The sequence below is a fragment of the Phoca vitulina genome, unplaced genomic scaffold (assembly GCF_004348235.1).
Source record: "Phoca vitulina isolate PV1807 unplaced genomic scaffold, GSC_HSeal_1.0 scaffold72, whole genome shotgun sequence".
NCBI lineage: Eukaryota > Metazoa > Chordata > Mammalia > Carnivora > Phocidae > Phoca > Phoca vitulina.
The window spans coordinates 4,304,068-4,318,045 of NW_022589775.1; the positions used below are offsets into that span (position 1 = coordinate 4,304,068).

Here is a 13,978-nt window from a genome sequence, read left to right on the forward strand (position 1 = left end):
GGTGCTGGCGCCCTGATCGACCCCGGACCCGAAGGTTCCCCCTTGGGTTCGGAGCAGTTGGAAGGGAAGGGGAGGTGTGGCGGGTGCCGCGCGGCCGGGAGCACCCTACAGGTTGGGGTTGGGTTTGCTGCCGCGTCCATGTGGTGGTTAGTAGGAAAAGCAGGATCTGTCATCTCACCGATTCAGTGAACCTAGGGTAGGTCAGATCTACGCCGAACTTGAAAGCCATATTTAGGATCTGCTGACAAAGTTTTCCAAACGCTTCCATTTTTAATGGAATCGAGCAGGCATGGGAAGACTGGGAAGGAAAGGGAACTGGATTAGTATGCGAACCGGCAACACCCAGCCTTGATTTAAATTTTGTGTGGAGTCCTGCAAAGAGTAATTTGGCTGAGAAGCTGACTCTCATCTGAAGACTCACCTGAAAAGCTTAATAGATTTATTGATGTTTTATAGCGAGGGTACTCGCCACTCTTTTCTCTAGACTTATTTGATGCCCTTTATAGCTGCTAAAGATTTATTGCAGCCCTTTCCACAGCTTTGAAGTGAACCCTACTGTCCTCTCCCTGAAGTAGTTACAATTAGTCTTTCAAGTTTTTCTTTGGAGTCCGGGCTGCTGCAGTCCTCAAACCACATTTGCTAGTGCTGTCTACACTACAGGAGACTTCTTCATTCTTTACCTTTTTGTTTTTCACCGGAACCTTTTTGCTTCATTCTTAGGTGTACCTTTGTACCTCATATCATCTTTTATGTCTCAGGTACTATGTTCTTTTTCTGTTTCAAAGCAAGCACTATTTCTTGAGAAGTATTTCTATATGTACTAACACTGTATTAGATGCTTTAGGCAATTCAGAGGTGATGCCCAAAACCATTTCTTTCTCCTAGAACTTTAGATTCCATATAGACAAATAACACGTGTCCAGGTCAAAGATTTACGAAGCAACCCATTGGATTAGGGGACAAAACGAACAGTGCACGTTATTAAGGTTAGGGAAGTTCATTTGAGAGGTTTATTTAGAGTAGAATGGTTGCCTAAGACTTCATTGAAATGGACATCTTGGAGGACTGGTAAGATTTGGATAGATGGAGAGAACATCCCAGCTAGAGATCAAAGTCATAGAGGTGGGGCCACAGTGTTTTGGAGAGACTGGCTTGATTGGAATGCAAAGAGTGGTGGTCTTGGAACTGAAAGATCTGTGTTTTAATTCCATCTCTGCCACCCTATGATCTTCCATCATTTTGTTTCTGAGTTTCTTCCTTTAGCAAAATGCTCCATTTAAAGGGTTGTTGTGAAAATCAAATAAGATGTTTATGAAATGGCTTTGAAGATCAAACGGACTGTATAATTAAAGTTTAGTGGTTCTTTGCTGAGAAGTAATGAGAATCAGGATTACCACCAGAGCATTGAGGCCAATTTATAAGGGACCGTGAGTGCACAGCTCAGGAGCATGGATATGATGAAAATGGTATTAGAAGAAGATCTATCTGGTACTGGAATGCAGCACAGATTAGAGGTAGTTGGATTGGAGGCAAGAACTTGGGTACTATTTTTTTTCCCCTTAAAATCTATAATTATAGAAGAGATAAATTATGTAATATGTTACTTTAGGGTGACAAAATACATAAAAAGTACCCTAGTTTTGTATATACCCGTATACTTTTATTCTTTTGTTTGTTGTTAATTCATTTATTTTGTAAACATGGAGCCTTGTTACATTTTAGATGATCCTTGGAAAGTTTAACAATTACTTGATGTGGCACTTCATATAAACCTTTTTGAATTAACTTTATTTACACTAACCAAGTAAGAGCTGAAAGAGGAATACTTCTAAGACTTTAGTTAGGACAGGATGACAGCTAGTATCAGAATTAATTGGGAAGTGTTTTCAAAACCTGTCTCCCAGGTCCTACTTTCCACTTATGTAATCAAAATTTTAATAAGAATCCCAGGTAAAATAATTATTATAGTCATTTAGGTGATTTTGACACTAAGTTATTCGATGTGAAATACAAGTTTTCAAAATCATTATTATTTAAAGTTAGGTAGATCTATATGTACTTGCAGCACTTTTCATGTATTCTAATTTTGAATTGTTGACTAAGGAGGTGAAGATTTGATGTGCAGCTAGATTTGTCATAGTCTTCCAAGCTGATTTTGGCAGTAATATAATAACGTAAACAGTTGAGAATGCAGTTGTAATAAATTCTCAGTTAGCTAATACCCAGAGGGAATCCTGGTATGGAAAATGTGGAACAGTGGATCACTTTTTATATTTGGCTTTGAAGTTTATAAATTTTCTAACTCCCTTTAGTAGATTATCTTCAGAATTATTTCAGATTTTTCTTGGAGAAATTATCAGTTTCATTTGCATAGACTGCAGAGCTAAGAAAGATAGCTTAGAAGGAAGGGACATTATTCTGTTTCAAAATGCCACCACCACTCCACATTTATTTAGTGAGAAGTTAAATTCCTGATAGTGTAAAGTGCTGAGACTTTTTAGGATCTGTGTAAGAAGACACAGGTTCTTTCCTGACTCTTACATTCATTGCAAAACTCTTTTTTTTTTTTTTTTTTTTAAAGATTTTATTTATTTGACAGAGAGAGACACAGCGAGAGGGGGAATGCAAGCAGGGGGAGTGGGAGAGGGAGAAGCAGGCCTCCCACGGAGCAGGGAGCCTGATGCGGGGCTCGATCCCAGGACACTGGGATCATGACCTGAGCCGAAGGCAGACACCCAATGACTGAGCCACCCAGGCGCCCCTCATTGCAAAACTCTTAATCTTACTAAGAATCAGTTTTCTAAGCTATGAAAAACAGGGGTAATACTATCCTATCTACTTCAGAGTTCTTACTGAAAACTGGATGATACATGTGAATGGTCTCTGTAAATTATAAAGTGTGATAGACATGTAAAATATGTGGCTTAGTTACTATTGCCTAGAGAAATATAAAACATACTCTTTTTTTTTTTTTTGTCAAGCTAACTTTATCTTGTTTTCTAGATTGTTATTTTGTGTCAGTAAGTAATCCATAAAGTGCCAACATGGGAAAGAAACGGACAAAGGGAAAAACTGTTCCAATTGATGATTCTTCTGAATCTTTAGGTATATTTCACCAATTGAATCTTTAAAGTTATGTTTATATCCCTAAATGGACATATATTTTAATATGTACAAATGGGATCAAAGTGTACATTATTGTTCTGTAATTTGCATTTTAACTTAATGTTTTTATCTCCATGTCATTTAATAGTCTTAATATTCTTAATGGCATGATACTCCATTGATGTAAAGGACCATGGGTGCATATTTCATAATTTACTTAGGTAATTCCCCACTGTTACAAATTTAGGTAATTTTTAACTTTTCAGTGATATTGAATGGAGTGATAGTAAACATTTTTGTAGCTAAATCTCTTTGCACATCCAGCTATCTTTTTAGTACAGATTTTAGAAGTAGAAGTGCTGAATTAAATGGCATAAATATTTTCAAGACTCTCTTGGTTCCATAGCTAAATGCCCTTCAAAAATTTTTTACTAACTTAAAGGCCCCCTAGCAGTGAAATAAAGTGCCCATTCCCCTTAATGATATCAATACTTGCTAGTATCATTTATAAACATCTGCTGATTGTCTAGTTGAAAAAGAGTATTTTCTTTTTTTAGTTTGTGTTTCTTTGACCACCTACTGGGATTTAGTAGTTTTTTGTATGATCTCATTTGTATTTATTTTCTCTGGGTGCAAGTTCATTGTACATAAGCTAAATGTGCCACTTGACTGGTTTCTGAACCTCTTGGGTCCCTGAAACAACTGAAGCGATTTAGAGTGACTTGCAAAACCCTTTACTGATCTGGTCCCAACAGGGTTTTCAGTTTCAGGTCCAGCTGCTCGTTTTTACACGTGTGAGGAAACAGTTTGAGGAGATAGTATGAACTTTGACATTTTATACCTACATACGTTTGTTCGTGGGATATGGCCTTTTCAGTTGTTCTGTAGTCCCTGAGTTCATAGTTTAAAGTGTGAGCTTTGAGGTCAGGAAGACCTGAGTCCAAATTCTGGCATAGCCACTCTGTAGTTATGTCATCTTGGGCACTAAATCTTAGTTTCCTCATCTGTCACTGGGGATAGTAGTGTCTTTCTTTTCTTTTTTTTTTTTTTTTTTTTAAGATTTTATTTATTTATTTGCGAGAGAGAGAATGAGAGACAGAGAGCGTGAGAGGGAGGAGGATCAGAGGGAGAAGCAGACTCCCCGCTGAGCAGGGAGCCCGATGCGGGACTCGATCCCGGGACTCCAGGATCATGACCTGAGCTGAAGGCAGTCGCTTAACCGACTGAGCCACCCAGGCGCCCTAGTAGTGTCTTTCTGATGAGAGCGTGTATGCCAAAACATTTAGCACAGTGTGAGGCTCATAGTAAGTGCTTAATACCAGAAAACCTTCTTACTGTTAATAAGACTGTGCAGATGTTACCTACCCTAGGTAACCTTCATTGATTTTAGCCCTCTGTGTACTGCTGCAGCACATTTTGGAGATAATTTTTTTGTTTGTTTTAACATTTTGGAGATTCTTATACATTTATTTATTTATCTGCTTCTGCCAGAATACTACTCAAAGAGAAGAGCTGTGGCTTGGTCTTTTTTAGGTTCCCTGGCCCCTACCATAGTGCTGGGCCTGCGATAGTTCTAATGTTGACTTAACGAAGGACCTTCTTCATGAACCTGTTAGGATAAAGAGAATAATTAATATGATAAAGGCCTTAATTTAAAGGAAATAGATAAATAAATTGAAGTGAATTTGGGATGGTGATGTTTATACCTAGGACTTCAAAAAGCCAAAATTTCAAATCTGTATAAAATCTCTTCCATCATCATAATATTCAAATGTGAAACAGAAATTTAAGCTTTCAGATTATCTAACAATTTGTTTATAAATTCATTTTTGAAGTTCAAATGAAGGGTAAGTTTTGAGTTTAACTGCAGAAAGCCATTTTTACCTCACATACTCCTTTATTATTTGTTTTAATAGAACCTATGTGCAGACACATTAGAAAAGGATTGGAACAAGGTAATTTGAAAAGGGCTTTATTGAATGTGGAATGGAATATTTGCCAAGATTGTAAGACGGACAATAAAGTAAAAGATAAATCCGAAGAAGAAACGGAAGAAAACCCTTCAGTTTGGCTATGTCTTAAATGTGGCCATCAGGTATGCTTAGGTTTTGATCAATATGGGATTTTGTAAAACTCTTTGAATTTATTTTAGAAGGTATTACATAAAACCACAGTTTGGGTGAGTAGGCTGCCAGGGGGCATAGGCTCTATTCCCTGGGGAACAGATTTGGGGACTGAGGTTTGTGTATAGGTGGTTTACTGGGGAGTGCTTTCAGGTACCACAACCAGGAAGAGAGTTAGAGAGGCAAGATTAAGCAGAGGGAGAAGCTGAAGTAAGAGGCAGTGCTATGGGGCCTCAGCTGATCCCACAATGAATTCTGGCCTTCAGAGATGTCCTGAACTGAGACAAGGGGCCAGGCCTTTGTTCTTGTGCATAGACTAAGATTGGATGTGGGATGCTGCTGGGGAGGGGGACTAACCTTGGGCAAGGCAGCTCCATTACAATCTGAGGATAATTCCTGGGGATGGATAGACTGAGCTGTGAGCTGTCAGTAGGCCACATTCGTGGCAGCTGTGGGAATGAGTACCTGGGTTTAGGGGCATGGATGGTATCTGGGGGCAGAACAGCTCACAGGTATTGTCATGATAATAACGGTCAGGGTCTCTTTCTCTGTTATTGGTGGCAAGTCAAGTTTATATGTTAGGCAACTGGGCTGCTAGGCATTCCTGTCATGAAGCTTCAAGATGAGGCAGAGGACTTTTTTTTTTTTTAATTGAAATTTTTATTGAGATAATTATAGATTCATATGCAGTATAAGAAATAATACAGAGATATCCCTATATACACTGCCCCATTTCCCCCAGTGGAGCTTTTTTTTTTTTTTTGAAGATTTTATTTATTTGAGAGAGAGCAAGTGAGAGAGAAAGAGCACAAGCTGATGGGGGTGGGGAGGAGCAGTGGGAGAGGGAGAAACAGACTCTGCAGGGAGCCCGATGGGGGGGCTGAATCCCAGGACCTTGGGATCATGCCCTGAGCCGGAGGCAGATGCTTAACCAACTGAGCCACCCAGGTGCCCCACCCCAGTGGAACATTTTACGAAACTATAGTATGATATCACAACCAGGATATTAATATTGATACAATCCATCAATTTTATTTATTTATTTATTTATTTAAAAAGACTTTATTTATTTGACAGAGAGAGACACAGTGAGAGAGGGAACACAAGCAGGGGGAGTGGGAGAGGGAGAAGCAGTCTTCCCGCCAAGCAGGGAGCCCGATGCGGGGCTTGATCCCAGGACCCTGAGATCATGACCTGAGCCGAAGGCAGACGCTTCACCAACTGAGCCACCCAGGCGCCCCCAATCCATCAATTTTAATCAGTTCTTCCTAGTTTTACTTCTCTTCATTTGTATGTTATGTTGTGCATGTGCGATTGTGTATATTAAGTTCTGTGTAGTTTTGTCACCTGTCTAGATTCATGTATCCACTACCACAGTCAAGATACTGAGTACTTTTAAATTACACAGATCTCTAGTGTTGTCCATCCCCCTGCCCACTTTTTTTAAGTAGGCTAATGCGAGGCTTGAACCCACGACCCTGAGACCAAGACCTGAGCTGAGATGAAGAGTCGGATGGTCAACCAGCTGAGCCACGCAGGTGCCCCACGTGTTGCCCTTTTTTAATTATACCCATATCCCTACTGCCATCTCTCCCCCTAGCCCCTGGCAACCACTAATCTGTTCCCTATTTCTAAAATTTTGTCATTTCAAAAATTTTATATAAATGGAATCATACAGTATGCAACATTTTTGGATTGGCTTTTTTCACTTAGCATAATTGCCTGAAGAGTCATCTAAATTGTGTATATCAATAGCTCTTTTTTATTACTGAGTAGTATTCCATGCTGTAGATGTACCACAGTTTGTTTATTCTTCTGTTGAAGGACATCTGGGCTGTCCCATTCCAAATTTGGTGATTACAAATAAAGCTGCTATGAACATTTATATACAAGTTTTTATGATTTCATTTTTCTGGAAAAATGTCCAAGAGTGCAATTACTACATCATATATTAGTTGAATGTTTAGTTTTTAAGAAACTGCCAAACTGGGGGTGCCTGGGTGGCTCAGTCATTAGGTGTCTGCCTTTGGCTCAGGTCATGATCCCAGGGTCCTGGGATCGAGCCCTGCATCGGGCTCCTTTCTCCATGGGAAGCCTGCTTCTCCCTCTCCCACTCCCCCTGCTTGTGTTCCCTCTCTCGCTACGTCTCTGTCAAATAAATAAATAAAATCTTAAAAAAAAAAAAAAAAAAGAAACTGCCAAACTGTTTTCCAGAGTGTCCATAATGTTTTATATTCCTACCTGCAGTGTATGAGTGATCGGCTTTCTCTGCATTCTTGCTAGCATTTAGTATTGTCACCGTTTATTATTTTAACCATTCTGATAGGGGAATAGTGCTATCTCATTGCAGTCAGACAGTTTAAAAGTATTTGAATGTTGGGGCTCAGTTGGCTAAGCATCCAACTCTTGATCTCAGCTCAGGTCTTAATCTCAGGGTCATGAGTTCAAGCCCCACATTGGGCTCCACGCTGGGCATGGAGCCTACTTAAAAAAAAAAAAAATTGAATGACTGCAAAGAACATATTTATTATTTGTATTTGAAAGGTTTTCACTGAAGCTCTTAAATATATATGGTGAGAATGAATATATTTTGTTACTTGAAATTTTCCAGAATACATTTCCTATTATAAATTTTATTTTGCTACCTATTTAGTTCCTAAGGGTAAGACAATATCACTATTAATTGTTAACTTTTGTCCTACTATAGTTACCTTTTGCACTGTTAGAAAGTGATTCTCAACTGCTGTCTTAAGACAGGTCATCTCATTCTTCTTACGTTTCAAATGATCTCAAATGGTGTTATTTCAAAATTAATACTCATTTATTTTATAATTGAATGTTGAGTGGGATAAATTAAATCAGTAGTGTTGATATCATAATTAAAAGATTAGAAGCCATTGGTAAACAGTTCCCCTTCGAGGTGTATTTTTAGCTTTAGAGAAACAGGACCTCTTCTGTAGTGCAATCCAAGGGAGTGGGTGGCCTGATTTCAGATGGATACACAATGAAGATATATTTCATAGCAGTGATTTAACCAGCGAAAGACAGAAAATCTGGCCATGTTCTTTTATGAATAAGTCTATACATACATCTTGTAGGTGAAAATCTCCCATTTGCTTGTTCAATTAATGCTTATTGACCTCCTTCCATTTGCTACATTTTTTTTTGGTAATAGAAGATTAGTTCTGTTTTTGTATCTTCAGGATTTATAATCCAGGGGAGGAAGGATATAAACATTAACAACTTTAATATGAAGTAGAAAATAAGGAGTGCCACCAGGAATTTACACCATGTTCTTTTTTTTTTTTTTACACCATGTTTTGTAGGAGTTTGTTTACAGCGAGAATACAATGTTTTCTCATCTGGAAGGATAAGCATAGGCTTCTGAGAGGAGGTGGCCTTTGAGCTAGACCTTGAAGACTGAGTGGGATTTGATATAGGACAATATGAAAGCTAACCCTGGAAAGTAGGGTGAGCTCAGATGGTATCAGGTTTGTTAATTAGAAGTTTGAAAGCAATTCATAATTTTTGAATTGAGTATATGAACAGAAATTCGTTTTAGATACTATTAAACTGAAAAAATACGTTTGTGAAGAAAGAAGTCGAAGTCAGGAAAATACTTAGGAAGCTGTTAAGTGGCTCACACTAGACCTAGTGAATGGCTCATCAGCATGGTTTAGTTGGGACTGGAAAGCACAAGTTGGAGAGGAAGACTACTTTGAATGCACGGTTCCTAAATACCTTCTTGTTGAGATCCGTTGCCTATTTGTATTTAGGTTTTCACAAAATCGGGACTCTCTAGAGGCTAATCTGTTATTTTCAGAATTGTAAGAATGACAGAATTTCTCAGGCCACTTTCTTGTGCATTATGGATTATGAATTCTCTTTTTGTGAACTTTCGTGGCTTCGAGGCTTATGATTATGATTCTCTAGGGCTGTGGCAGAGATTCTCAGGAGCAACATGCCTTGAAGCACTATATGACACCAAGATCTGAACCTCATTGTCTGGTTCTCAGTTTGGACAACTGGAGTGTATGGTAAGTTTCAACTCTTGTGCCTGTCAGTTGACTGGTAACTATTTGAAATATTGGAGAATGGAGGTGTTTAAGGAGCAAGAAAGTTTAAATTTTTGTAGGGTTTGTTTAAATACTGTAACTTTCAGAAGGCTTGAGAATGTGATATTTGAGAACCTTTCGCTTAGTATTGTACGCACATAGAAATTGTAGCATGTAGAAGACATGAATCTTCACCCTTTTGTTTTTCTTGCTTGTGATATTATAAATGGCATGTAGTGGGTTATTTAAAATTTGGGACACTGAGAACAAATTTCAGATGAACTGAGAATATAGTAAAATTTTGGCAGTGAATTTGCGTGAAAATAAATGTCAAGCTGGTATGTATATTTCTTGTAACATCATCAAAACAAATTTTCACATCTTTAAAAAACATTTACACAGTAGTGTTCACTGCACATCATCTGTCAGTTGTAAAACTTGTTAATTTTGACGATGTAGGTCTGTAGTTTGAAATATGCGTAGAAAAAACTTTTGACTTTAATATTGTTAATAGCCATTTCAATAAAATGATTGGAGTTTTCCCACAGTATTTATATGTAGCCACAGTTCTGGCTGGCCTTACTAAGTAAGCCAGAGGTAACATGGATAGTCTTCTTCAAGAAAACACAACATTTTTATTTTGATTTTCTTTAGTAGAATAATTTGGTGGTTACACATTTTGGTTTCCAAGAATTATAATTCATCCCCTTTTTTGGTTGTGTTTGTCACTTTTCTTCTCTGTGGTTTTTTTGGGACACAGGTGTTACCTATGTGATGATGAAGTCCAGTATTGTAGTTCAAACAGATTGGGTCAGGTGGTTGATTTTGTTAGAAAACAAGCTGGTATTACAACTCCAAAATCAGGTAAAATAATTTCTTTCTTAATGTATACTGTAATGTTAAGTTAATGTATCTATTTAATGTGAACTTAATGTATCTATTTAACTTAATGTATCTAATGTATACTGTAATGTTAACTAATGCATCTTAGTGTATCTATTAATGTATCTTACTTAATGTATTTGTACTGCTCAGCATTACATATACCTGAGTAAAATGAATTATGGTTGATTTCAAACTGTGAAACTATTTTTGGTTAAGAATGTAAAACAGTGGGAATAGAGATTATTATAATGTGTTAGAAGGGAATCTGAGGAACAGTCTAGTCAGATATGATAAAGAGTCTGTGATGAGCTGAAGTAATGAGCAGTGATGCCCTTTCTGTAGGGGGCTTGAGAGAGACCTGCCTCATACTGAATTTATTTTGTTATATTTGTGTTTGGATGATATAAAAGTGAAGGCCAGATATTTTTCAACTTCTTTTCATACATAATTAATTGGGTTGGCATACATCATCTGCTTTAAGCTTGTTTTGATTTTTACAGTCACAGAGTATCTTTGCACGGCCAGCATTGTTTGTTCTTAACTTCAGGATTCATTTTTGACCCATTCATTTAAAAATTTATTTCATGTCCACATTCTTTACTTGATTGCTTTATACTCTATTTTCATAAGGTAGGATGTGCTCATTTGGAAAAAAACAAAAACCAAAAAACTGTGCAGTAAAAAGAGGAAGGTTTATGCCAAACATACACTGTTTGGTTTCATTTGTCAAACTAATGCTTCCATCACTTTTGAATATTTTTTATTGGTTTTTCTCTGGTGATGGTAATTTACTTATATTTATTAGAAAACATTTAAAATCAAACAGCTGGGAATAATGATGTTAGGTAAAAATTCACAAATTCTAGTACTCTGTCCCAAGTATAACTTTGCATTTGGTATAGTTGTATTACACATTTTGCTGGGTCTTTTTTTTCTTCCTTTTTTTTTCCTTAAAGCAGCAAAAGATGGTAACATTGAACTTGAAAATAAAAAATTAGAAAAGGAGAGTAAAAATGAACAAGAACGAGATAAAAAGGAAAACATGACTAAAGAAAATCCTTCCACGAATTCTGCTTCCCAAATAACTGTGAAAGGACTCAGTAATTTGGGAAATACATGTTTCTTCAATGCAGTTATGCAGGTGCCAATGTTAATTTTTTTCCCTCTTTAAAAATCTTTTTCCTCACATTATAGGATGTTTTTGCATACTTGTTACTTACAGTATTAAGTTTTTTCCCCAAGTAATTTATTTCTGAGTTTTCGAAGAATACTTAAGGAAATGTTGACTTTGCATGACAGTAAAACACTGTGCTAAGCACTGGGGTGCGTTAGAGTTCAAAACAAACATGGCCCCTGGCTTCAAGGAATTTGTACTCAGGTGGGGGAAGTACAGGATAACCTAGTACAGAAACAAATACCTAGTTACAAGTGGTGGTGGTGGTAAGGTAGCTACTTCATGTTGGATAGTAGGCAGTGCCCTTTTGAGGTGATGAGTAAGCGCTGAACTGAAGAACTTAGGAGCCAAATAAGGTGGGGGAGAAGAGCATGCTGTTACTTTTTGTTTCCTAAGATAGATACAATGAAGACTGCAGTGTTGATAGTGATTCTCTGTTTTGGTAGAATAGACGCTTAAGAAATACTTGAATTATTTAAATATTTGAGTGATGAAATAAATATTTGATTTGCTTTTAAATAATTTTCCTTTTCTTTTCCATCCTTTATTCCAGAATTTGTCACAAACGCCGGTGCTGAGAGAACTACTAAAAGAAGTAAAAATGTCCGGAACAATTGTAAAAATTGAACCACCCGATTTGGCACTAACTGTATGTACTTTAAGATTTTCTTTTACAGTCAGTAATATCCGCATTCAAAATTATTTTAAAGAATTGATGCTCATTTTCACCTTTTTTTACTTGTTTTGTTTGCTTTTATTTTAGGCTACTGAGTTAAACATTTTCAGGCTAATAGATTAAGCCTTTAGATTTATTTGCTATGTGTATGCCATGTTCTGCTGTGCTCTGGTGTTTGGTGTCCTTCTTGGGAAAGCTGTTGATAGGCGTGAAGCCCTAGGCATGCATTATTATTTTCAACAGCTTTTCAGGTGGCTTAAATTGTGTGTAGCAAAATGAATTTTAACCTATCCATTTTTATTATTTACATTTTGCTCTGGCTCTTTCAGTTCTTAGGTGGTCTGCTCCTGATATTCTAAAACTAAAACAGTAGAACTGAATTCTTCATAGTCAATGAACAGAAACTTTCTACATCTTTTGATGTACATTTTGAAGTTTTAAATGGGACAGCTCTATCAGGAACATTGGCATTAACAAGTTGACTAGCTACGATTTGGTAACATAAATGATTCCATACTTTGACTGAAGAAAGTAATTTTTATTCCCATATTCAGGAACCCTTAGAAATAAACCTTGAGCCTCCAGGCCCTCTTACTTTAGCCATGAGCCAATTTCTTAATGAGATGCAAGAGACCAAAAAGGGAATCGTGACACCTAAAGAACTCTTTTCTCAGGTCTGTAAAAAGTGAGTATCTGCTTTGATTTTGTTTTCAGTGCATCAGTAAGATGCTGAGAAATAATATGAAAAACTCGTTAGAGTCAGCCCAGTATATATATTACAGCATGGTTTATTTCATTTGGATTAAAAAAACATGAACTTAATGTGAAAATTAAATCTGCTAAGGGTGTTGTCAAACTAAGTGGAAATTTTGAGAAACTAGAACCCTCTGAGATTTGGGATATGATCCTAGGATTTTGTAAAAATCTTTTACAAAAAGATTTTTTAGTAGACTCATCATTGTTTTTCTTTGTGTCTTGTCTTCTTTTTTTCTGTAGAGCAGTACGGTTTAAAGGCTATCAGCAGCAAGACAGCCAGGAGCTGCTTCGCTATTTATTGGATGGAATGAGAGCAGAAGAACAACAAGTTAGCATATTTTGACCAGTATAATTAATCCCATCGTCATTAACTTGTCAGGCATTTGACATCTTAGAGGGTTATTAAAGCAATGAAACTAGTTATTGAGGCCATTGTATTTAAAATTTTTTTTCTACACCAGTGTTTTCAACTGGTATATTTTAATCAGTAGAATGAATGAAGAGAATTAGAAATGATTCTCCTTTTCATGATGCTCTGTTTTCCTTGCTGGTTAGGGCATTATTGTTCTTTAGTTCTATTCTATTATACTAGCCTATGCCAGGAGAGCTCCAGAGTATTGGAAAATGTTTCTCCCAAAACCGTTCCCAGTTGCAGTGCATTCTTATTCTTACTCTGAGTGTGATTTAACACAGCTTTTTGAGTCTAGGAAGTATGTTCATTTTTAAGAGGGAACATAGTTATGTTTTTAATTGTTTTTTTTTTAAAGATTTTATTTATTTATTTGAGAGAGAGAGAGAATGAGAGAGAGCACATGAGAGGGGGGAGGGTCAGAGGGAGAAGTAGACTCCCTGCCGAGCAGGGAGCCCGATGCGGGACTCGATCCAGGGACTCCAGGATCATGACCTGAGCCGAAGGCAGTCGCTTAACCAACTGAGCCACCCAGGCGCCCCTATGTTTTTAATTGTAAATTGCCAGATGAAAAGTAATGTATTTGGGGATGTTGAGTATAATTAATAATAGTAATACGAGTGATAACAAGTGATAACTAGTGATAATATTTATTTTGCTCTTATTTTTTTTTTTATTTAAAATTTTTTATTGTTGTGTTAATCCCCATACATTACATCATTAGTTTTAGATATAGTGTTCCATGATTCATTGTTTGTGCATAACACCCAGTGCTCCATGCAGAACGTGCCCTCC

The 13,978-nt window shown here is 37.0% G+C and overlaps 1 protein-coding gene across 8 annotated transcripts in view; it reads left to right on the top strand.

The window, feature by feature from the left end:
- Positions 1–13,978, top strand: part of USP16 (ubiquitin specific peptidase 16) — a 29,180-nt gene that overhangs the window by 332 nt on the left and 14,870 nt on the right. The window contains exons 1-10 of one of the 8 annotated variants that reach the window (XM_032393329.1): positions 46–196; positions 721–758; positions 3,004–3,105; positions 5,022–5,200; positions 9,162–9,265; positions 10,044–10,147; positions 11,125–11,309; positions 11,896–11,991; positions 12,573–12,703; positions 13,015–13,102. In XM_032393329.1, the coding sequence (XP_032249220.1) occupies positions 3,045–3,105; positions 5,022–5,200; positions 9,162–9,265; positions 10,044–10,147; positions 11,125–11,309; positions 11,896–11,991; positions 12,573–12,703; positions 13,015–13,102 (948 nt within the window). In that variant the 5' untranslated portion in view covers positions 46–196; positions 721–758; positions 3,004–3,044. Of the gene's footprint in view, positions 1–44; positions 197–720; positions 759–3,003; positions 3,106–5,021; positions 5,201–9,161; positions 9,266–10,043; positions 10,148–11,124; positions 11,310–11,895; positions 11,992–12,572; positions 12,704–13,014; positions 13,103–13,978 lie in introns of those variants that run through there. The other 7 variants (XM_032393328.1, XM_032393327.1, XM_032393326.1 and 4 more) reach the window with 7 other exon arrangements.